At 47.1% G+C, this 24,424-nt stretch overlaps 1 protein-coding gene across 5 annotated transcripts; it reads right to left on the bottom strand.

Annotated features, from left to right (window-relative positions):
* Positions 1-4,706: 4,706 nt before the first annotated feature.
* Positions 4,707-23,332, bottom strand: VEGFA (vascular endothelial growth factor A). 5 transcript variants are annotated; one of them, XM_074237056.1, is made up of 8 exons: positions 23,171-23,332; positions 19,220-19,271; positions 14,459-14,655; positions 13,002-13,078; positions 12,453-12,485; positions 9,390-9,461; positions 7,462-7,593; positions 4,707-5,168 (listed from the first exon to the last, which is right to left on the bottom strand). In XM_074237056.1, the coding sequence occupies exons 1-8, from the start codon at positions 23,234-23,236 to the stop codon at positions 5,147-5,149; spliced, it is 651 nt and encodes a 216-aa protein (XP_074093157.1). In that variant the 5' UTR covers positions 23,237-23,332; the 3' UTR covers positions 4,707-5,146. The 5 variants fall into 5 exon arrangements, with proteins under 5 accessions (XP_074093157.1, XP_074093158.1, XP_074093159.1 ...); XM_074237054.1 differs by lacking the exon at positions 4,707-5,168 and adding an exon at positions 5,177-7,279; XM_074237057.1 differs by lacking the exon at positions 9,390-9,461.
* Positions 23,333-24,424: the final 1,092 nt, after the last annotated feature.

Below are 24,424 nucleotides of genomic sequence, written 5' to 3'. Positions count from 1 at the left end.
ATATAACACAATATGCAAAGAACCTGTATTTGAATCCCAGTTGTCACTATGTGATCATTTTAACTTTTAACTTTTGTAAACCTGTTTCCTCATCTGTAGAAATGATTTGAAGTTTCTTCAAATTCTAAGCCCACAGTCATAATTGTACAAAGGTCAGTTTAAAATTAAGAACTTTGCCATAAACTCAAATCATTCTGGCTCTTATTGATTGACCAACAAAAAGTCTTAAGTCAAGACCCCCTTGGTCACTATTTGGCCACTGATAGGCTCAGAATGAATGTAAACAGCAATTGTTTCTGTTTCGGCCAAGGGCTCATACACAGTGTCTTCCCCTGCTAGATTGAGTTTTTTTTTTTTTGACTAGGTAAAAGAAGTCATCCTTTACCTCATTTCTTATCTAGCTTTAATCACTGAATGGGTACTGCTTCAGTCAAACTAAGACCGCTAAAGGGAAAAATTTCCTTTATTTAAAAAGGCCAAGATTTCCCACTACATCCAAGGTCATCTTCAGTTGTATCTGGAGGAGAAGGTGAGGCTGAGGACTTGGCATAGCACCCCCTCATTCAAATCCAGTTCACTTGCATATCAGGCCATCACCTCCGTGATATTACAGTCCTCTTTGAGAACAAAGGACAAAAAACAAAGACCAGTTATTCTATGCTATTTTCATGAGAACATGGCTTCAGCACTTTGACTCCTCTCCAAACTCCATCCTACCCTTATTTTGTCTGTTTGCATTTAATATAGACTATATTAATTTAAAAATGTTACTGTTCTTGTCTGGGACTGCAAATGACACTCTCTGATGAAGCCCATTTCTATCATCAATCCAAGTATTCTTCTCTATCCCACTTTATACTTTCTTCCAAGGCTCACCTCAAGTGCTATCTCCTCCAGGAAGTCTTCCTGGACTACTCCATCTTAACCCCTACTGAATTTATAGTCATTAGATTGGACTAATAGCTTTTTGAGAACATTTCTCTACTAACACAGTTCCTAGCATAAAGTGGTCACCAGTCTAGTACAATCATTATCACCCACCTGCACTATTGCAGTAAACTCCAAATGAGTATTCTTGCCTCAGATTTTTCCATTTTCAACCTCCCTTCAATCCAACTAAGATGTCACCAACAGCCTATCCACAGAACATACATTGCACTCTCCCACCTCTGCAACTTTGTCCAATCTATTACATCTGTCTAGAATCTCTTTATTCCTTTTTTTTGCTTAATTTCTACTCCTAATTTTCTTAATTAAATCTACCCTTAATTTCATCCCTTAAAGTTCATTGAAAATGCCATTCCTTCAGGGAAGTCTTCCATCATCACCCTAATCAGTAAGTTTCCTGTTAAACTAAATATTTCATTTTTCACTTCACTATTGCACTTTAATGTCATTGATGTTTTGAATTCACTCTGAACCAATCAGATTTCCTGTGAATCTTACCCTCCTGACCTTTTTTTCCTTCTTCTTTTTTGGAAGTAGTCATTCTTGGCTTCTTTTTGCCTCCTTTCTCTTAGCTAATCTTAATGACTGAATGGGTGTTGCCATGACCCGGGAAATATATAGCTTTAAAATGTCATAGTCTCCCCCGGATCCAGGGTCATCTCCAGTTGATCTGGTCAGGTGGTTCCAAAGGAGAAAGTGAAGCTGTTGACTTTGCCCAGCACCCCCTCACTTAAATCCAACTCATTTGCATGGTATCACCTCCCTGATGTCTTCTTCGAGAACAAAGGACAAACAACAATAATATCATGTCATATTAGACATGAATACTAGACTATAAGTTTCATGAAGTCAAGGGATATGTCTTATCTAAATTTTATCTCCTCCAGTGCCTAGCACTATGCTCTACATTTAGCACTTGTTCAGGAAATATGCTGGTGTACTGTACATTCAAATTACTTAATTTTTGCTTTATTTTTGACATCCCATTGAGAGTTTTTTGTATTCCCTGTCCACCTTTCCATTCACATGTAGGCCTAGACATATAAAAGATACTCTTGAGAACAGAATTTAGAACATTGCCTCCCCACCAAAGATCACCTACTCCAAAACCTTCATTTGATTGATGAGGAAATTGAGCCAAGAAAGAGAAGGTGCCTTGCACAAGGTTAAACAAATTGCAAGCCACAAAGTAAGGATTCAAGCCCAGGTCTTTTGATTCCTTTGGTGACTGAGGAAATGAGGTTATCTATTAAGTGGCAGGAAGAAGAGAAGAAACTAGAAAATTAGCACCAGGGATAAGAGTAAGAAGAGTACTTAACAGTCCTATTCAGCATTATCCAGAACTACCACCTCAAGAATATTTTGCATTCCTAATGAGGAGAGAACAATAATGAATTTATGCCAGAGCAACATGCTGGGACAGGGGTGAGAAAGTCACAATATCAACCAATATAACCATTCCAGTTACTTGCTTTCTTCATTCAATGGACCAAGCAAGTGATTTGAGGGGGAAGCATCTCTACTCAGAACTATATTACACTGAATTCTCAATTAGGTCCCATAGATTATCCCCACCTACATCCATCACCATCACCAAACCTTTCCATTCCTATCTCTCAATAACTTTCCCCAATGGAATGGAGAATTTAGTAGTGCACAGGGCCATCCCACTTCAACCATTTCTTCCTCTCACCAAGTGTCAAGAGCAAGGCACTATTTGACCCCTGAAAGTCAACTTAAACTGTATTGCTCTAAAATCCCATTTAATAAAGATTAATTACCCTTTCACTCCCTATGCCCCCCTATTCAGATTATTTCACCCCATAGTCTTTATGCTCAGAGTGTCATAGACCCTGTTCCTCAAGTCCCCTACCCTGAGTCCAGTACAAGGAGGTCCTCCCATCAATTAGGGCTATATGACCTCCACAACTCCCTACCCACCAAGGCAAAAGTAGAAACCCCAGATTCCTAATAGGAGGTAAAAGGATATAAGGGAAGGAAGTAAAGGGAATTAAATGGAAACCAGAAGTAGAAACGGGAGGAACTTTGAGATCAGAATTAAATTTTTTAATACAAAAAGCTTCTTTTTTTTAAGATATAGCTGTATTTTTTTTGTTGTTGTCATCGTTTAAAAATAAATATGTACTACGGAATATCTCAAGAAACTGCACTAGAGACAAAGATGTGATGTTAATATCTTTTTCCCCACAATTATTACGGATAAACAGTAGCACCAATAAATAAATGATAACAAATATTAAAATTAAAAAAGAGAGAAATTTAGTATGTAGAATTTTCTATTTTTTTCTTATTTTGTTTTTTACATATAAAAAAGAATGGCGAAGACTATTTCATCCAAATCACATATATACATAAACATATATATATATATATATATATATATATACAAACACAAGTAGCCAAATATATATATAGTATGTAGATGTATATTGAAACCTTATTTCAACAGGAATGTGTGGGGGGAGCAGGGAGAATGGGGAGGACAAGTGTTAGAAAAATTAAATATCTGTTTAGGGCATGCTACTGACCATTACCAATGGTTCCCCCCCCCAAAATGGAGGTGGGGAGATACAGGAAACATGAAATTCATCCCCCCCCAAAAAAAATACAAATAGAAGAGAGAAAAGAGAGAAAGAGAGAAAGAGGTATATTTATAAATAGTTGAAATTAAATATTAACCGAGAATACTGAAAAACCCTACTCTTTTAATTAAATTAACTGTTTTAATTTCTAATTAAAAAGGGATATTAAATAAGTAATATAAAACACTTTTTTTCTTTTCTCTGCCTCCATATCAGGCATATGGATCCTGCTCTGTCTCTCCCCACTGTGGAGTGGGAGGCAAGGTCAGGGTCCAGGGTCAGGGAAGCATTCCCACACCCAAAGCCACCCAGCCACCCATTCACCCCTCAACCTTCATCCTTCACCCTTCATGCCTGCCTCTTTTCAGACAAGCCAACCTCAAACACCTTTGGGGAAGCTTCCTAGTGGTTTAGTAGTCTTAAGGGTTTATCTCTGTCTTCTGGAGCCTGCCTCGGTGAGCAAGACGAAGACAGAGTGAGAGAGCTTCTCCTCCTTGGGAAAAGGTTTGGGGAGGGGGATTATATTGGGGGAGAGGGATGTATTATCACATAAAATGCACCACCCCCTGTCTCCATATCATTGTAAAATCCCTCTCCAGAAATGTTCCACTGTGTTGTGAAGGGCACCCAGGCAAGTTAGACCCAAGGGATAGAATGTTTTGTCATCAATGGGGTTTGGAGAACACCCCAGCACTATAGCATTCTCTGGTCCCCATTTCTCCTAACCATGCTGCTTCCTCTTTCCTGTCTCCCATCTCCCAACCCTCTCCCCCATTTAACAAAAAAGAACCCAAAACCCAACAACCTAGGGGACAGGTCCAAGGTGCAATCCAATAGAAGAGTAAAATATGGGGGCTACATCTGGGTATGTCAACATGCCCTCAAAACCTGGAGCCAGGCATCAAATTCAACCTCCAGGTACTGGACCTCTTTGTTCGGTCATTCTTCCTGGGGTCAGCAGGACAAGGCAGGCCAGGGAGGGACAGAGTGGAAGGCACAGATAGATAGCTCTGGCCTCCCCCAAAAGAAGGTGGCCATGCCAATATCACTGCTCCCATCTTTCCCTGGATTCTGTGTGGGTATTTCTTTTCCCCACTCAAGTCCACAGCAGTCAAATACATCCAGTGAAGACACCAATAACGTTAGCAATGTTAATTATTAAAAAAGAATATATATATTTTATATATGTATATATAAAATATATATATTTATTTTTTATATATGTATATATATATGAATGCATGTACGCGTGTGGGTGTGTCTATAGGAATCCCAGAAATAAAACCCTCTAATCTTCCTGGCTCCATGATTTAGCAGCATGAAAAACAGAATTGCAATCCAACTGGAAGAGGGACCCCTGCTCAGTCTCTTGCCCGGGAATGCTTCTGCCGGAGTCACACCTTCCGGATTCAAAGTGCTATGCGCCTCTCTTCATCCTTCATTTAAGGTTTCTTTTGGATTAGTGTTAGTTTCATCATCATTGGGTTGTCAGTGTTGGTGATGGTGGTGGTGGTGGTGGTGGCTTATGGTTTCTCTTAATTGTTCTGATTCTTTTCCAGGTCTGAGAGGTCTGGCTCTGGAAATGCCAGGTGGGCTCACCGCCTTGGCTTGTCACATCTGCAAAAGGAGACAAAGACCAAAAGGGTTACAGTCATATTGATTATGTCCAATCATTCCACTCTCCACTTTCCTTGAATAGCCCTGCAAATGGCAAATAAAGACTAGGGGAGGAGATGTGGTCTGAAACCTTTGGAAGTTTTTACTTTCAGGGAACCCCACCCCACTTCTGATGGAGAAGATATAGTCCCTGCCCTCAGGGATCCCCAAGTCTGATGGGAGAGAGACAGTCCTCAATCTCAAGTTTTCTTCTTCTGATGAGGAAGATACAATGCTCCTGACCTCAGGGAGCTCCCACTCTGGTTGAGATGAGACAGACATGACTCACACTTACAGATTAACATACCAGCAAGTACCAACAAATAGAGAAGCAACTGAAGTTATTTGCGTCAAGCACCTTATAAACCTTTAAAAAGTGCTATAAAAATATCAGTTTTTAATTATTATTTGTTAGTAATAAATGTTGGACAGGACAAAGTAAAGGAGTGATCTGTGTTGGTTGGAATCAAACAGGAAAGGGCTATTCAAGGGTTTCAGCCATAAGCTATGTTTTAAGGGGAATAGTTTAATAAAGCAGAGTAAGGAGGGCATTCCAGGCATTAGATAGGAACCATGCAAAAGCTTGACAGTGGGAAATTACCATTTAGATTTTGGGTAGGAGTAGAGCAACTATATTGAGGAGTAAAAAGTGAAGATATGGATGGTCCCCAAAGGCCAGAGAAGTACCATCCTCTAAAAACCTCTAAATTATGGCAGGGCAGGTGACATAAAGAAGCCAAGCATTATCTGGGAGTGCCCCTCTTCTTCTATCTCGATCTGTGGGGGATAACAAAGCAGAGCTAGTGAAGCATATCTGGCAAACACCTCTATGAAGAATATATGTAGACTGATGCCAGGTATCCTCTTACCCCTAATTTACTGTCTATTGGTTTTAGGGCAGGGGGCAAAGGGAAGAGGGAAACAGAAAAGGGAGGAAATTCTGCTGAGGAATGCTTTCAATTAAGGGAAATCCAGGTCCACTCTTCCATCTTCCTGACCCAACCATCCATCTCCCACAATATCCCTGCAGAGCAGTTGATTAAGGGAGACTGAGATCACATCTGGTAGACTGGGGGGGGGGGGGGGGGGTCAGAGAGTAGAAGTAGGCATAGCAGGCTGGGCCTGTGAAGTCTGAGGTTTTTTTAATTTGCTTTTTCAATCTAATCCAGGGGCCCAGTAGACTCAGATGCTCCCAGCTACATATTCCCACCCCACCACCTACACCAAACCCTTTTCCCCCCTAGGAGAAGCAAATCGATTCATTTATTTTCTCCACTTAGCTATATCTACAAGGATATCATCTATTCCTAGAACCCTGGGGAGGGATGATTAAAATTTTTCTCAACTGCCCTCCCCGTCTTCTCCCCAACACACACTCTGGTTTCCATATCACTGCATGGGACAAACAGATTCACCACACCAACATTTCAAGGTCTTGATTCTACACATGACTGCCCCCTGGGGCAGTCACATGCCTGGGGATGCTAGGTAAATGAGCAAAAAAGGCAGCCCAGGCAGTCATGTTTCTAGATTTTTATTAGTAATAACAAATAGGAAAAACCAAGTTGGAGAGGAGAGCAACTTTAGGGTTTCCATTCACCTCCCCCACCCTGAACCCTTACTTGCTGCAGTTTTAGAGGCAGATAGGAATCAACCAATTTGCCCCAATAATATGGTACAAAGAGTAACAAACAAGGAATAAGGAAGGTTGGGGTCTAGGACTATCTCTCTTCCATTCTTTGGATTCATGTTTCCTCATGTGTCAAATAGAGGAGATAATTTATCTGCTCTGTCTACTTGAGGGATGTAGGGAGATGATATGAGGGTCCAATAAGATGTTATGAGGCTGGTAAAAAAAACAACAATGAGAGATAACAAGGCAACACAAACACAAATTATTATTAATAACGACCACCTGGACCCAGACAACACAACACATCACGGGGTGTTACCCTCCACGACAACACCACCACATGGAGCCACGCCAGTCTGTGCACCCTGCCAATGGGGGCAGCTTCCCTGGCACCCGGCCAGGACAGAACCCCGACACTCCACCCTCCATGGAGGGGATCCTGAGAGCAGGAAAAAGTAGCAGTCATAGAACAGGGAGCTAAAAGCCAAGCGAGCAGTCTGTTTCTCTGTGTCTCTGTCTGACTTTCTTTCTCTCTCTCTCTCTCTCTCTCTCTCTCTCTCTCTCTCTCTCTCTCCTCTCTCTCTCTCTCAATCTCTGTCTCTCTCTGTTCGGGAAACCAACCTGCAAGTTCGTTCGTTTAACTCAAGCTGCCTCGCCTTGCACCTCGAGTCTGTGTTTTTGCAGGAGCATTTACACGTCTGTGGATCTTGTACAAACAAATGCTTTCTCCGCTCTGAGCAAGGCCCACAGGGACTGCAAAAAGGCAAAAGGAAAGAAATCTAAGCTAGAGCTTCAGCAGAGGGGAAAAAAACATCCCCGTGCAATATCCCCCCCAACACATCACCCTTGAGGGCTCCCACCTCCCTTGGGTGCCGCTCCCAGGCTGGCCATGCCCAACCCCACTCCCCGTGCCCAACATCAAAGAGCTGCAGCAAAGAGAGGCAAAGAGGCAGCTTTGGAGAGGCCTGCATGGAGGAGCCCAATCAGGCAGAGAGGCAAGGAGGCTGGTCTGATGGGGCAGAAGAAGCAAAGACACAGGATGCTTGAGCAAAGGCAGGTCTCAGGACTCCCAGAAATGGAGGTAGAGTTTCCTCCAGTGGCATGGTATAGGACAAAGAGCTCAGGACTTGGAGTCAGGAGAACTGAGTTCAAGTCCCGCTTTGGCAGCTCACTGTTTCGGTGAACTTGGGCAAGTCACCTGCCTCTCCAGGCCTCAGTTTCCTCCTCTACAAAATGAGGATATTGGACTAGATGATCCCAAAGATCCCTTCCTGCTTTAACATGCCAAAGTGCAACAGACCAGAGAAAAACCTGAAACAAGGCACTATCACACCCACTTTAGGGAGCTGGAGTGTGGAGCCAGCCTGCACATTCAAAAATGCCTCCAGCTCCACAAAAATATTGTGGAAGACTTGGGTTTAAATTCTACCTTGGACATTTACAAGCTGGGTGACCCTAAGCAAATCTTTGGGACAGATTTCTTCCCCTTCTATAAGGGTCTCTAGGTATTTTCCAGCTCTAAATCTATAATCCTATGATCCTGGGAAGACAGAAAGTCTGACCCAAAGAACTCCCATCAGGGAACAAAAGAATTTGGGACCCTCATTTGCAGTGCCTAACTTTGGTTTAATAAGCTAATAAGCTAACTCCCAAAGGGACTGATTTATCCCCCCAAAAGGAATCAATGCTGCAAGTATCTTTTCCAGTGACTTCTGAGACATAGTCATGCAGGCCTTAGACCTCTTTCCAACCTGTAGCATAAGAGAGATAAGGAGCAAATCGCAGTACCCTCCCCAGAACCAGTCAGGTATCATCCCAAGAGGACTTCAAGTCACTGAAACTCCCTCTCTCCTTCCTAAGTATAGGAAGCCAGAATATTCCCTCTCTCCCAAGCCCACATTTCATTACTCCCTCAAAGATACAACAGGAGAAAAGATTCTTCAAGGAGATGGGCAATAGGATTGAATTAGTTTAATTAGAAAAACCTGGAACCAGAGACCCTTCTCCTGCTTTTGCAAGGAGCCCTTCTCCACCCTCTGCAATCCTCAGAACCTCTCCCCACCCCACCCCCAGTCCTAGCTCATTCCACCTTCCACATCATCTCAATGTCATCCATTTATGTACACATTCTCCTTCCCCAAACCCTCTTCAGAATATCCCCTACCCATCCTTATCTAAGACCCCCTATTTGATTTACAAACAAATGCATAAGCCAAGAGCTAAATTGGGCAGGTACCACTTCCCAGTGCCCATGCCAACAGAGACCCGCCACCAGTGCCCAGTGGGTGAGAAAGTCTGTGCCCAGCCAAGCCATAGCCCCTCACCCTTGTCCTCAAGAACCCAGGCCTAGCCAGACGGCTACCCCCACTTGGATCCCATTGGTGCCAATTAGTCAGTGGAAAGAATGGAGACACTAGGGAGGGTAAGGGGAGGTAAGGGAGAGGAAAGATAGGTTGGGGTATCACTGGGTACTACAAATAAGAGGGTCTGATTGTGGGGAAAGGGGATTAAGGGGAAGGGGTGTTAAATAGCGCCGGGCACCAACGTACACGATCCAGGATTTATACCGGGATTTCTTTCGCTTGCGCTTTTGCCCCTTCCCCCTTCCTCGATTTGATTTTCTGGAAAATAAAAAAACAGAGACAGAGACAGACAGAGAACAGGTGGGGGCCAAGTAGGGCCAGGAGAAAAGGGAAGGAAGCAAAAAGGTTTGGGGTGAAGGGAAACATACATGCCCTCCTAAGCCCCTTCCAATGGCTTTTCTCCTGGGTGGGGGGGACAAGAGGAGAAGGAAGGGGGCTAAAGGAAGGATGACGGGGTAGAGGGCTCTGCAGCCTAGCCACAGGAGTATGCACATAAATGAAGTCCTCTCAGCATTTTGCTGACTTGGAGGAGATGGAGGGAGATGATAAATTCCATCACCCTCATGGTTCTCCCCATTCACAACACCACCTCTGCCAAGGGCATCAGATCTAAGGACAAGGGGCTACGGGCAAAAAGGCATAGGGGTCATATCTATTCCAAAGGCATTACTATACTCTGACAACTTACTCCACTCCTCAGTGTGATGGAAGGAGAAAGGACAATGGCCTTGCTGATTCGCCCTGGGCTACTTAGTAATTCTCAGTTACTTCATATGTGAAATGGAAATATAATATAAATGAACTACCCCTCCTTCTGGGCCTCTAAGAGCCTCTGCCTCACCGATGGGAATTTTTACTACTACTATTGCTATTATAAACAATAATAATAATCATAATAATCATAACTATTTAGCAATTTGTAGCTCTTTAAAGTTTGCAGAGTGCTTTACCAAGATCTCATTTGATCTTCATAACAATCTAAGAGGTGCTATTTATTATTATCCCCATTTTCCAGAGGAGGGAATTGAGGTTTGTATTATTACTTTCACAATTATAATAAATGGTATAAGCATTTCTATTTAAATATTTTAACACCCTGGTGCCAGCCATGGCTCCTGAGTCCCATTAGCCACTTCACCAAGACTCAGTTTCCTCATCTTTGTAATAGAAAAGATAACACTTGCACTACTTCTCTCTCTCAAGGTTCTTGGGAGGAAAACACGCTGTGAACCTTGAAAGTGAGTAATTATTGTTACCATTTCAGATACTCCAGACCTCTGGAGAGAGGAACCCTCTACCAAATCAGGGTGCTTCCATCTACCCCAGTAACATGAATGTGTTCCAGGATTCCAGGTTTTGGTAGAGATGTCCTTAAACATCTTCCCAGGAAGGAGGCAAGGTTGCCTAAAAGCATAGGGTTTAGGGGGCCAGGAAGAATGATGCCCTCTGACCCCATTTCCATGTATAACAATATATGAACTGTAAGCCCTGACTCATACTACTGGCTTTCCACTTAGCAACATAAGGAATCACCATCAAGAGGGATGAGGTAGAGCCCAAGACTTTGGGGAATGAGCATGGTGTATGATCTCTGTATTTGAGGAATGAGCACAGCCATGATGTGGGGATCCATTCCATGAAGTAGAGGCCATACTAAGCAGGGATAACTGTTCACTCCAGGAAGAGGTCACCCCCCCAAAGCCTGGAGGAAAGAGGGTTTGTGAGAGTGAAGAGCAAAGGGGGGGCGGGTGGGAGGGGAGATGCTAGGGTGTAACTTGGCAGGGTATCCTTCCCCAGGCCTTGTCAAAGCCTACCTGCCTTCTCAAAATTTTCTTCCAAGCTACCTTCTTCTCTAGCTGCAGGCAAGGCTGATATCCTAGGAACAAGCTGATGTGGGGGACAGGGAGCTAGGAGTCATAGGAAATGAGGAAGGGGAAAAGTGGTATGGCCTGATTCACCCATCATTCCTTACACTGTTATTCCACAGTTGGGGGGAGTGGGTACACCCAGGGAGTTTTGCCAAAAAAGAGGGAAAAGAGGTAGGAGGGGGGAAGGGGAACTTCATTATTCTCCTGGGGAAAAGGCACAGGAGTAATAATAAGCAGTAGAGGTGAGGAGGAGAAAAGGGAGAGTCCTAGGAAACCAGTCTCTACACCCACACAGTTTCTACACAGAGTACTTCCAACATACTTCCAACATCTCCTCTGCCTCATCACCACCTATATTGCTCCAGAACTGAGAGCATGATGGTCTTTCAGGGGAGAGAGAAGGAGGTTGAGTCTTGTCCATCTACAAAACCAAGTGCCCCCAAGACAACGGGTAAGGGTAGGCACAGACAAAAGAGAAGAAAATATGTTCTCTCTCAGTCTCCATTTCCTTCTTCTTTAGATTTTTGGCGACCTTAGCTTCCATTTGGTGGTCTAATTACCTTCCCCTTACATTCAACAGTTTCTAATACTAACTATGTCTTTAGAGTCAGCCTTCTGACTTTAACAACACCCATTTCCAGATTATAGAGTCCCTGAAAAGTGCAGAACCTAATCAGGTCAAATACTGAAATATATTAAATCAAGCTAGCAAATCTACCATCTAATCCATAAGAGTGTTATTCTTACTTTTGACCTCAAAACTATCCAAGGGCAGTAACAAGGTAGAAACCTCAGGGGAACCTATTTCCCCTTTAAGTACAGCCTTCAAAACTGAGTCACAAGATAGCAAATGGAAATATACTCCACACCCCCACTGCCACCTGTTTCCCTGACAGCTCCAAACCCCTGCCTGCATCCTCACCCTGTGGCAAGGTATCAAATGTTCTAGGGGTTGACAACCCAACTGAGGGTCAGGCTAGTGAGCAAACAAAGTGCCAGGACACTACAACAACATCAAGCAAGGCCAGATAGAAGATGGAACCCAGGCCAGGGGGCTAACAGCTCTTTGCTTTGGGCCAGAATTTCCCAGTAATTTCTCCAGACAAATTTCAGGACCTAATTAATCCTGGAAGAAAACCAGTGGATTCTCCACCTAGCAAGTCAGAAAGGGAACCATCTAGATCATCCAAGAAAGTGGGTTCCTTTCACTCCATCTCCAAACCTTTCTTTGTCCATCGATCAGTTCTCCACACTTAAAGAGGTCTGAATAATCCTGAATAACAGACCAACTGAAGGGACAAAGAGTCAAAAAAAAGAAAGAAAAACAGCAAGACAACCAGTCAAGAAGGGGGAAAAATCATCAAAAGTTATGTCCACTTACTTCTCTTGTTTTCCTTTGACATCTTTCTTTGGTCTAAAAATGAGAATATGAAAAGAACAGAAGGGGAAGGTAAGAGAACTGATTTCTTCCCACCTTGAACATTCTCCCTCCCCACTTAGAACTAGGGGAACACCCAGGAACTTGCAATTCCTTTCTTCTTCCCATTCATACTCAACCCAGCCTCCCCTTCCATGCTCCCATAATCTACTCAGTCTCTCAATCAGCTTGGGCACTGGGAAGACAAAGAAAAATATACCCTGACCTCAATCAACTTTCATTCTACTGGAAGAGGCAAATGTATATGTATAATTTATTCATGCCTCATCATTCATTGCCTCAATCTGTAACATGCTGCACCCCAATCCCACTCTACCTGTTTCTATGTCTCTAACTTCTAGTACCTCTTTTGTGCTTTAGCCTTCTCAACCTTCTCTACCTATGGAAAGCATTTCCTTCTATTAGAGCTTAGCTCTCGCTCCAATCTCCTCCCAGGCCTGAGGCTTCCCTTCTCTTCCCCAAGAGCACTTTTATCCATAAATCTCTCCTTACCTGCATTCACATTTACTGTGCTGTAAGAAGCTCATCTCCCCAATGTGCTGGCTCTGATGGGGCTTAATCCTCATTATCTGGGAGGGTAGGAAGAGAACACAGCAGTTAGTGACCCAGCCAGCCACTGGCCCGACACCCCCCTGTCTCTTGCCACTCAACACCCGGGGTTCTCTAGGGATTAAATTTCCCAGAGAGTGAAGGAGGTAAGAGGGAAGGGGTGGGGGGCACTAATGGCTGTCAACAGGACAAAGCCACAGAGCCCCACCCCCTCCTGCCCTACCTCCCAACCCCAATAACCTCAGGGAGCTGATGTGGCTGCTTCGGGTTGGCCGAGCTGGGAATTAGGGTCCTGGGTTGGCACCATTTCCAGTCCCTCCCTTATTCCCTCCCCCCCAACTCATACCCATAACCAGATACCTGGTACCCACAAAATTCAAGTAATCTGGTTCTTCTTTTCACCCTGCTCATGCCCCAAGAGAAGGCACGAGTTCTTTTCCCCCAAAAAAACCAATGACTTCCAGAACAAATCCCTCACACATTCCTAGGTTCTCAGGAAAAGAAATGGGGACCGAAGGGAAGAAGGAGGCAAGAATTCAATATTTTCAATGATTAAATGCCTGGTCTCTTGTAGTCTGTGCCCAAGAGGGCATTACTGCCAGTTGCCCTAGGTTGAGAACTGGGAAGCAATACCAAGGGCAGGACCTTCAGGGAAGAAAAGAGGAGTCAAAACAGGAAGGGAAAGAAGAGAAGGGAAGGGACAGGACAAGGCCAAGGACTAGGATTTTTGTACATGACAATACTGGAGAGAGGGAGTTCTAGGAAGAAGTAAGGGTTTTCTAGGGAACTGGCTGTATGTGAGAGAACCAATATTTTTAACTCCTCAACCCCCACCTCCCTGGTGATTCTCCTGGTTCTGGCCAGCCAGAGCTGTCCCACAACTTCTGAGCAGAGCTCCAAGGACAGTAGGGAAATGCCTCTGGGAAGAAGGGGGTGGGGAGAAAAGGGACAGATACCGTGCCTCCTGCCCCGGATGCCTCCGGAAACAAGGAGCTAGGGGCCAGGGCAGGGGAAGAGGTAGAACAGGGTCAAGGGTCGGGACCAGGGCTTCAGCTACAACAGGAAAACAGGTAGAGAGGAATGTCCCTAAAGGGAGACTTTCTGTTCCTCTAAAGAGAAACATTCTCTTTCCATCCCCCCAAGTCCCAGATGGGTGGACTTGTCTAAGCCCCTGCCTCCAATCAGGATTCCTCAATAGTTGCACTTCAGGAAAACAAGGAGAATTGTCTATCCTATTCTCCTGAGAAAGAGATCTCAGATCTCAAACCCTTTTGCTGCCAAAAAAAAATCTCCCTAAAAAATGTAAAAGCTCGAATAAAAACTTAAAAATAAGAAAATAAGCTAAATGGAAAAGAAATGTCTGAACTTCTTGGGAAACCACGCAAGGTAGATTTCCTCACCTGCATGGTGATGTTGTGCATCTCATAGGGAACACACTCCAGTCCCTCATCATTGCAGCAGCCAGCACATCTCATCAGAGGTACACAAGATGGCTTGAATATGAATTCCACCTCATCAGGGTATTCTTGGAAGATGTCCACCAGGGTCTCGATTGCCCGGCAATAGCTGCGTTGATAGACTTCCAGAAACTTCACCACTAAAGGAGAAGAGGCAACTTAAGTGTCTGAATGAATGGGTCACCTAAAAGAACCCAGCGAAACATCTAAATACATCTTCTGATCAGCCTTTATATCTTTGTAAGAGGATCTGGTCCCAGTATATCATAACCTTCAGTAAGTTTTCATTTTCCAAGTACCCAATTCTTCATGACCCTGTTTGGGGTTCTCTTGCTTTCAAATTGCTCTCTCCAAAATAACCAAATTTGTATACACATTAATATGTAAATATGGTAATTTATAATACATACATATATGTATGTCTATTTGTTCATCATCCATCTCTTCATGTTTCCATTAGTGTTTCCTTGGCAAAGATACTGGAGTGGTTTACCATTTCCTTCTCTAGCTCATTTTACAGATGAGGGATTAAGTGACTTATCCAGGGTCACACAGCTAGTGCCAAACAGGGTCAAGTGACTTATCCAGGGTCACACAGCTAGTGAGTGTCTGAGGCTGGATTGTAACTTAAGAAGAGCCATGACACAAATCCAGCATTCTAGCCACTGCACCCCCTAGCTGTCCTTTAGAATGAGCCCTAATTTGAAGTCCAAAGACTTGTTTTCAAATCTTGCCTCTGCCACAAATTAGTTGTGTGACATTAGGTGAGACTTTTCACCTCTCTGAGTTTCAGTCTCCTCAATGGTAAAACAAACAGCAAGATTAGAGCAGAAGTAATAATAATAATACTAACAGTAATAGCAATAACAACAACAACAATAATAATAATGATAATAACACAGACAGCACTAAGCATGTGCTAGGCCTGGACTAAGTACTTTGTTAATATTGGGTCTCATTTGATTCTCACAAAAATCTACATGGTAGATGCTATTATCCCCACTTTCACAGATGAGGAAATTGAGGCAAATTGAGGTTAAATGACTTGCCTTAGGGTCACTAAATATTTGAGGTCAAATTTGAACGCAGATCTTCCTGACTCTAGGCCCAGGGTTTTAACCACTGGGTTAAGAACTCATGAACTAAGGATTCATGAACTTGAGGATTGTTGCTGGGTTGCTTTTTTGTTTTAATTTTGATTGGTATGTATTTTATTTTATGCATTTAAAAACATCTAAGAAAGAAATTTATAGGCACCACCAGATTGCCTTATAGGGTCTATGACATAAAAAAAAGTTCAGAACTTCTAAGGCTCTAACGGTTGGTTCCATGATCCCTGGTCATGTTACCTCTCAAAACCTCAGTTTTCTCATTTATTAAAATGGATTCAAGGATCTCCAAGGAATTTCCTAGCATTAAAGTCCATTTCTTATGGACCCTTCCCTACCCTCCCACCCTGACTCCCTTTAGAACCCTCACTCTTCTGGCTAATCCCATCAGTTCCTGGGACATCTTCTGCCTCAACTGATAAGCCAGAGAAAGCTAGAGAGGAAAGTCTGGGAGTGAGATATAGATGGAGCATAGGTGTGGGGGGAATCTTGAGAGTCCCACAAATTTCAGGACTACCTAGCCCTGTCCTTTCCCCCTGGGGTCAAGGTCTCTCCCTCTGTTAAAAAATTAATCCTTATAAAATCCAGGTTCCCTGCCCCATACCTTGAGCCTGGACAGCTGCTACCCTTCTCCAGTTCAGATGCCTAGCTGGGGAAAGAGATGTGTACTAGGAAGGGAGACAGGGTGGGGAGTGGTGTTGAGGTGGAATAGGACTGTTTCAAAAGATCAACCTGAATAGGGAAGGAGAAGTCAATCTTTACAGTGTGAGACCTTCCACTCTCCCCCTTGTTGTGAACTTCTAGGGTTTCCCAATACTATTCCAACACAAGGGAAGAAGCAATGCTAATAGATGGGAAGGTCTCTAGGGACCAGGGCTATGGGGCAAAAAGTTGGCCTCCCATACCCCAAACTCGCATCTGGGAGACCCAACTTCCTGGGGAGAGGGAGAAGCTAAGGAAAAAAACAGGGAGACCTTAGCTGGGCAGCCCTGAGTGTCAGCAGCCACTGGGAACAGCTAAGTGTGCCAGGTGAGAGACCAATAACCCTCCCTGATAAGAGCAAACTGCTTGCATCATGGAAAAAAAAAAAAAAAAAGCTGTGCTGCTGCTTCGGCTGCTAAGCATTTATGGAGGAAATGAACAGGTGACAAGGGGCAACAAAGGTTCCCTAAGCTAGGTAATGGGGCAGAACCTGGGGTGCGGTAAAGCATGAAAGGGTAACTCGGGGTCAAGGGGACCGGGCACTCAGAGGCGGCAAAGCACTCCCAGGGAAAAAGTATAAACAGAACCCAGGGAGGGACAGCTAAGGAGAGGAAGCGGGGCAGAAGGGTTGGACTCAGAGGTCTAGGTTCAGCTCTCAGCAGGACTCCTTCCTCCCTGGTGACCTTGGACAATCCAATCTATAATCCATCGATCAGTATTTATTAAGGAGTATTTATTATTATTTATAGTATTTATTACTATTTATTTATCTTCTTAGGGCCAGGTACTGAGTACAGCACTGGAATTCATCTAGCTTCTCTGGGCCTCAGCCTCTTAGTGTGTGAGATGAAGGAGCTGGATGTCCCTGAGTCCTTTCTAGTTTAAATCTGTGCTCCATCTAGTCAAATCCACATGGCTCCAATCTCTCAGCCCAAGCGTCTCTCCTTGCCCTTCCAATCGTGGAGCCACATACAGAAGCCTAGCCTGGCAACCAGGAGGTCTGCATTCTAGTTCCAAATTTCTGCCTCTGAGTGGGAGTGAGAAAGTATCTGAGGGCAGATTAGAACTCAGGTCCTCCTGACTCCAGGACCTCTATCCACTTTACCACAAAGTTGCCTCCACTTTTGGAAATCTTGAAGAGCTGCTTGAGGACTGAGGTTAAGAGCTTTAAGGAACAGGAAGGACATGAACTGACACACTGCCTCCAGTCCCCTGAGTTTTCCATATGCTATGCTAAATTGCTGGGAGTCAAGAGGAGATGGTAGACCCTTCCTCTACTTCATCCTTCCAAGTTCATCTGGCTAGAGGACTGAAAAGGTTTGGTGGGGAGGGAATAATAGCTGGAACTCGGGAAAACCTGGATTCCTACCCAAGCATCACACAGGCTAGTTGTCAACCCTCTCTGTGCAAGAATGTGCTCTGCATCCTTGATGGATGGCTAGGAAAACACATGTTCTTAAGAGACATGGTTTTTTTTTTAAATCAAGCACTGAGAAAGATTATTGATCTTGGGAGTTTCTGATTCTTGCTCTAATTGGTTTGGGGGTGAGAAGAGGAAAGAGGTAACTAAATTGCTGACTAGTCTGTAGGACCCCCCAACCCCTGCAATATCCCTCTCCTTAAGGACAGGGGGTGGTACACAAAAGGCTTGGCCTACAAGCTGGTGAGATCATAGACCCTTCCAAGTCAATCTCCAACCCCACCCAAGGAAAAAGAAATTCTAGACTCTCCGAGGCAGAAAGGGAGGAAGTCTGTCATCCTAGAACCAATCAGAAAACTCCCCTTAGCATCCGTCCCAAACCCTCCTGCTGCTGTCTCCAAATGAAAACCTCCTTCACAAACAAGTACACACACAAATATGAATATATTCACACACACGAGCGCGTGCGCTCATCAGCTTCAAATGTCTTTGAGTTTTCTTTATTTATCGTAGACAATCTTTTCTCCAGCTAACAAAGACCATTTATCTTGCTTCTTCCAAGTCATGAAGACCACTGAGAAAGGCTGGGGAAGTAGGGAAGGAGGTTCTTGAGGGGTAAGAGGAGAGGAAAAGAGTGAATCTCTAAGGAGATCCAGTATGGTTATAGCTGGGACAGAGATGAGGGAACAGTTCTCCAACTGATGAAGAATACAAGGGACAAGCTAATGGGTGAAAGTAGAGCTAATCAGGGATTCCATTCCCAAGGAGAAGGGGGAAACCTGCTTATGGTCCTTTAGAAAAGCACAATCCTAAGCATACCCTGTGTGTCTTGATAAAAAGATGCAGAGTGATGGGTGAAAGTGAAGAGCATGCCTGCCATTAAAATGTCAAAGGAGAGCAGAGTAGGGGGTTCAAGGTTTGAAGGAAAAGTCAAGGAATGGGGGCCCTATCAAACAAAAGACAGACAGTGTTTAAGAAGGCGAAAAGGGTTGAGTCAGCTTCATAGTTATAGCCCTCTGCTGGCACTAAAAGGAAGTTTACCCCAATAGCATCCCTTCCCTATTCCTTGGTGGATTGGGGCGGGGGGGATTATAGGTAAGGGAAGAAAAAAAGGAAAAATCCCAACGCACTCCTTGCATTGGGGACTCTGGAACTGGATAAAGTCTGGAATCTCTGCCCTCATATTTCTAGAAGTTGAAAGAAGTAAAAAACTACACTTCCTTATTGTGCCAAGAAAAGATTTTTGCCTAGCCAAGAAACAGAATGGATCCCATTAGAAAACTTATCAGTTTAAATAAATGTCATGGTGGCTCCTCTTTCTGCCCCCACACACTCTACTCTCTTTCCCCCTGCTTTAATCTCAGTTAGGTCCTGGACCAGAGAATAAGAGGCAGGGGCTGAAAGGAGTCAGGGTTCCCTACTCTGCCCCTTCCCCATCTAGTGCCTATCTATTTATGGTATGAATAGACTCACCCTCTGTGGGTTTCCGTTCTCCTTCTTCTGGGGTGGGTGCTGCCTGTGACCACTGTAAACAAAGCAGAGAGTGAGATAGAAGCATAGGGTAAGGGGAAAAAGAGTTTACAAATCAGGGTTTACACAGGTTAAGCCAGACCCAGCCCCTCCCCCCACTTCCCTTTAACCCTTCCCCTGGTGTGGCCATACCACCCAGAGTTATGGACCCCAGGGTCTCAGCTGCACTGATCATAACTCTTACCCTTCCAAACCCATTTGAGACCCTGCATGCAGGAAAGGTATGCTGAAATGGATCTCCTCTAGCCATGGTATAGAATCAGAAGAGAGAACCATGAACTCCTCCCTAATGATAGAACTAGGAGACGATAACTAGCTAGGAAGAGTCACCAGGCCCTTCTCTAATCCCCTCCCCGGTTCTGCTACTTCACTCCTTCCCCACTCATGTCACCCTCAAAAAACCCTACTCACTCCCCCTAATCAATCCTCCAACCTAGCCTGGCTCAAAAGCTGTGACTAGAATTAAGGGGGTAAAAATCGTGATTGAGTCTGGGCAGGAAGGAAGGGATCCAGCAAGAAAAACAGCATGGGTGACCTTATCTAGTTGACATGACAAATGCTGGGGTAAAGTGGTGTCAGTTGGGGGGGCAGGGGAGGGAGCAGAATGGGGGGGATTGGAATAAGCCTGAGAAAGTCTCCCCAATCAAGATCCAAGTCTTCCCTTCCACCAGAAATGCTCAACTGACCCTCAGGGGAAAATAGTGAGGGGGCTGCTTGAAGAAAAGTGGGGGGGAGTCATCCTAAACTAAAGGGGAAAACAATATGTAGTAAAAAAAATTAATATGGTTCCAGGCCCATACCTTTCAAATTGTCATTTCCCATTCTACCCCCGAAGTCCAAAATAGCCTTTGCTTCCAAGTTCTCTCTCAAACCCTTTCCCTATTTCCTAGTCTCTTCCCTGCCCCAGAATGGGGGTTTCCCAGGTTCTACTATTTATGTATAACTATTACTCCCCTTTCCAACTCCCCCAGATTCTATTGTACCCTGATACTAACCAGTCCCAAGGAGGTTGCTTATCTTTCAGAACACTCTGGACACCGTCTCCCCCCCACCCCCAACTCCTGGCAGTCAGCCCCTCCCCACTGACTGTGAAGGTCAACAGACAAGAGCCAGGACACTCTCAAAATGGATGCCCCCTTTCAGGCCCAACCCCCATATCAGGAGATCAGGGAAGGGGTGTTAGGCCCTTCTTTATTATCTCCCCCAAAGACCTTGAGACCCTTTGGGGCCAGCTGAGCAGCAGGTGGGATTTCCTCCAATTCAGAGAGTTCTATACCCCAGTCCTGTCTATTCATTAGGCTTTTCATTCAATATAAAAATGCCCCCCAAAACATACACCTCATAACTCCCCCCCCCCAATTCTTCCAAGCCAAAAGCAGAAAGAGCTTTTCCCTAGGAAGGATCACAGAGCTCCCAACTTTAACAAGGTTTCCCCCTTTCTATGACTTGGTCTCCTCAACTGAAAAACGGGTTTGAACTAGAAATATCCAAGACCCTTTCTGTTTCCAAATCCCATGATTTCCCTGTTACCAGTAGCCTTCTACCTGGTACCAGGCAGTCTATGTCCACCCATTATCTAGTTCTCAAAATACTCTCTGGCTTCCCCTTTGCCCATTAGCTCCCATGGCTCCCCAATATTCCAATCCTCTCAGGGTCCCACCAAGAGGCTGAGGAGCCCCAGCCACCTGGCTCCCACATCCCAAGTCCTCAAGGCCGGGGGGCAGAGGGAGACCTCCCCACCACCACTCCTACCACAGTCACAGAGAGGGGGCGGTGCCCAGTGGGGGAGGGGCTCAGCGGCTGGTGCCCTTCTCTGGGGGCCTATGAAGGTCATAACTATAGCAGGACAACCCTTCCCTAGTCCCAGTCCAGAGGCCTACGGCTGGAGGAGTGGGGTGGGGGAGGGGTGACCCTGTCAGATCTTAAAAGCTCCTAGGAATAGAAGTGAATTTCATTCAACTTTCTGGGGAGGGGGGGGGGGGGGGGAGTGGTCTTTACTAGTCCCTGGGAAGGGAGGGAATGTAACAGTGAGGAGAGGTGTACCTGGACAACAATTAAGATCTGGCAGTACTCAGTCTTCTGAGCACCCAAGTAACTGCCCCTAGGACTGGTAAGAAGAGCACCTGCCCAAACTTCATGGCAGCGAGCTCCAAGGTAGCCTGGGCCTAGCATTCAAAGCCAGAGAATGACACCTCTCTCTACAAGCTAGGGGAGAGCCCAGGGGAGGGGAGGGCTTCCAGCCTGGTCTTCCTTCCCTCTAATCACCTTATGGAGGCTAAAAGGAAGGAGGAGGAATGGGAATAGTCGGAAGCGGCCGGATTGCCACCATCCTAGCGCCAGCCTCCGAGAGGGAGAGGCAACAGCATGTAAACCAAAGAACCCCTGTCTCCCTGCTTAGCTACCCCTGAAACGCAAATGTCACAGCATTTTGGAAACATTTTCAACAAAGTGGGAGGTGCAGGGAAGACATGGCTCGGCTGGGAGGGCCAAACCTCAGCATATCAAATACCGTTCTGTGCCCCCTGCACCCCCAGATCAGAGAGCCCCAGTCCCACTACACACAGGGCCGTGGGGGGAGGGGACAGGAGGCGGGCTGTCACCAGGTCACTACAAGGGCGGAGTCGAGACCAAGCGCCGCCCTGGGCGGGCTCTCCCAGGCCGGGTCCACTGGCAGTGACCGTCCCTTTCCCAGGCCCCGCGGGCGGGAAGGAAAGAAGGGGGGAGGGGGAGTAAAGTGGGGGGTCCTCACTGCACTATAAAGAGGAGATGGGGGGCTATGCGCCCTCTTCGATTAAAAACAATACAAGGGGGTGGGGGTTGGTGGTGATGGGATCAGAAAGCAGCTGGAGACTTGTGGCTCAAAAAAGAGGAAGGGGCGGGTGGGGTGGGGGGAGCCCTCAATGCTATTTAATTGGTAAAAGGGGTGTACTCATATTTCTCTTGGACTAAAAAGGAGAGGGGGAAGAGAGCTGATGGGGGGAAGGGGTGCTATCTCGGCGTCAGACTAAGGCTGACTTAAAGGGTCACCTTCGGGGGGGGGGGGAGTGTGTGCGTGTGTCCGTGTGATTTGGGGGGAATGGTGAGAAGGTTTTTTCCCCGATCCTGGGACCCCGAGCTCCGGCCCAGTCAGTTCCAGGGGAACACGCGGCCCGGCCAGTCCTGGGGCTGATGTAATCGGCTTCGCGCAGCGCGCCCCCGGCGCCGCGAAGGGGGAGGGAGGGGACTGGGAAGGAGACCTGGGAGAGGCGGGGGCAATGGAGGCTTTACAGGCTGCTCTCCCAGGGGTACCAGAAGCTCCCCCACCCACAAACTTTTCTCCGAACTCATCTGGGTTGAGGGGGGAGACTGGAAGAGAAGGTGCCGTGGCCCGAGGCTCCGGAGCTCTCCCTCGTCACATGCTCTCCCAGGCGGCTTCCCTCCCCGGTCCAGGATCCGGGACCACCTCCCCGGCCCCCCCCCCCGGGGGGGCACGGCTCCCAGCGCCCCCTGGGCCTTCTCTGTCTGCAGGGGGACCCGGCGGCAAGGAGCAAACTTGAGCCTTAGCCCAGCCCCTCCGATTCCCTCCTCCTCCCCTCCCTCCGGCCGGGATCCTACGTGCGTGTGGCTCCAGCGGGTGGGCAGGGCCCGCGTGGGCGGCGAGACCCTAGCCAGATGCTCTCCCACCCAGCGCGCGTCCCCTCCCCAGGCCGCTTCACACTTCGGGGTGGGGGGGGACTGCCCACCCAAGCCAAGGGGGCACCGAGCTCGCCGTCCCCACCCCAAGGTTAGGAAAGGCAGTCCGCTGCCCCCGTTCCCCCAGCGCCTTCCACGCTCCACCGCCGCCGCCCCGCACCCCCGCCAACTTGCGGGAGCCCGCCGCCGCCGAGCGCCCCTTGCCAGCCCCGGCTCGCTTACCTTGGCATGATGGAGATAGAGCAGCAGGGCTAGGCACCAGTGCGCCCAAGTGAGCAGAAAGTTCATGGTTTCGGAGGCCCGGTCGCAGCCGGCGAGGCTCCCTCTCCGTCTCCTCCCTCTCTGGCGCGGCGGCGGCGGCGGCGGCGGTGGCCTGGTCCCCCCGGCGCCTTCTTCGCGGTCTCCTGCTCCCCCGGCCCGGGCCTGGGGCGCGCTAGCGGGCAGGGCGCTCACGGGGCTCCCCGAGGCTTCAGCCGTCCATGAGGCCGGCTCTCCGGAGCCGAGCTTCCGCGGCCCCCGCGGCCCCCGCGCCTCCGCTCGGGCTTCTCCTTTCTCCTCTCCCTGCCCCGGCCGCCGCCGCTCCGGGCCGCAGTGAGCGCCGCTCTCCCCTCGGCACGGGTCGGCGCTCCCGGCGCGGACCGCGACTCCTCCGGAGCGAGAACAGCCCGAAAGTTGGACAAAAAGTTTCAGCGCATAGTCTGGCCCCCCGCCCTGGCCGCCGACCGGGGCTCTGCCGCGGCTCCTCGCCCGCAGAAGCCGGGGAGTGTGCGTGCCGGGAGGGTCCCCCTCGGGCAGCGTCAGCCCCGCAGCCGCCGGGGCCCGGGGTCTCAGAGATGGGGGAGGGCGCAGCCCGCTCCCTAAAAAGCCCGCAGCTCACTCACTTCCCCCTCCTCCCTCTCACTCTCGGCTCTTTTTCTCTCCCCTCGGCCGGTTTCCAGAATCCGGAGGGTGATTTCGGGGGAGAAGGAAGGGGGAATCCCCCCAGGAAAAAAAAAGTCCTTCTGATGGTAGAGAGGAGGGAGGGAGCTGAAAAATAAATGTAAAACGAGAAGGCGGTGAACAAAAATGAGGAGCAAACGAGAGCAACCCCAGCAGTCAAGCGCACTGTGCAGTCAGGGGAATATGTCGTTCGTCCTTCTCTTTCTCTTCGCTGTCTCTACCCGGCTCTGCTCGCTCAGACTCTCCCCCTCTCGGGTCAATTTAAGGAACGCCTCCAACCAACCCCCCCGCCCCCCCCCGCGCTCAACTCCCCTCAAAGGCTTTGAAAAAAACTTAGCTCCGCCCTTGCCCTCCCCCCCATACCTTCTCCGCCTCCTCTCCAGCCATCCCTTCCCCAACCCCCCAAGCTAAAGTGGAATTTTTGAAAAAAAAAAGCCATTTCGCTTATTCCTCTATGTCTAGTAACCCCTCCTCCCCAGACCCCTACCAACCTATTCCCGGTGCCTTTCCAGCTACAGTCAAGGGGTAGGGGGGTCT

This window comes from Macrotis lagotis, chromosome 5, assembly GCF_037893015.1.
Source record: "Macrotis lagotis isolate mMagLag1 chromosome 5, bilby.v1.9.chrom.fasta, whole genome shotgun sequence".
Classification (NCBI taxonomy): Eukaryota; Metazoa; Chordata; class Mammalia; order Peramelemorphia; family Peramelidae; genus Macrotis; species Macrotis lagotis.
This window is presented reverse-complemented; position numbering and strand designations above follow the sequence as displayed.

Excerpts from the sequence above, each read along its gene's own strand:
- VEGFA (XM_074237054.1), bottom strand. The coding sequence starts at position 23,236 with ATGAACTTTCTGCTCACTTGGGCGCACTGGTGCCTAGCCCTGCTGCTC. Across the intron at positions 14,656-19,219 it reads AGAACGGAAACCCACAGAGG|TGGTGAAGTTTCTGGAAGTC; the intron begins GTGAGTCTATTC and ends CTTCTCCTTTAG. Across the intron at positions 7,280-7,461 it reads TTAAACGAACGAACTTGCAG|GATCCCCTCCATGGAGGGTG; the intron begins GTTGGTTTCCCG and ends TCCTGCTCTCAG.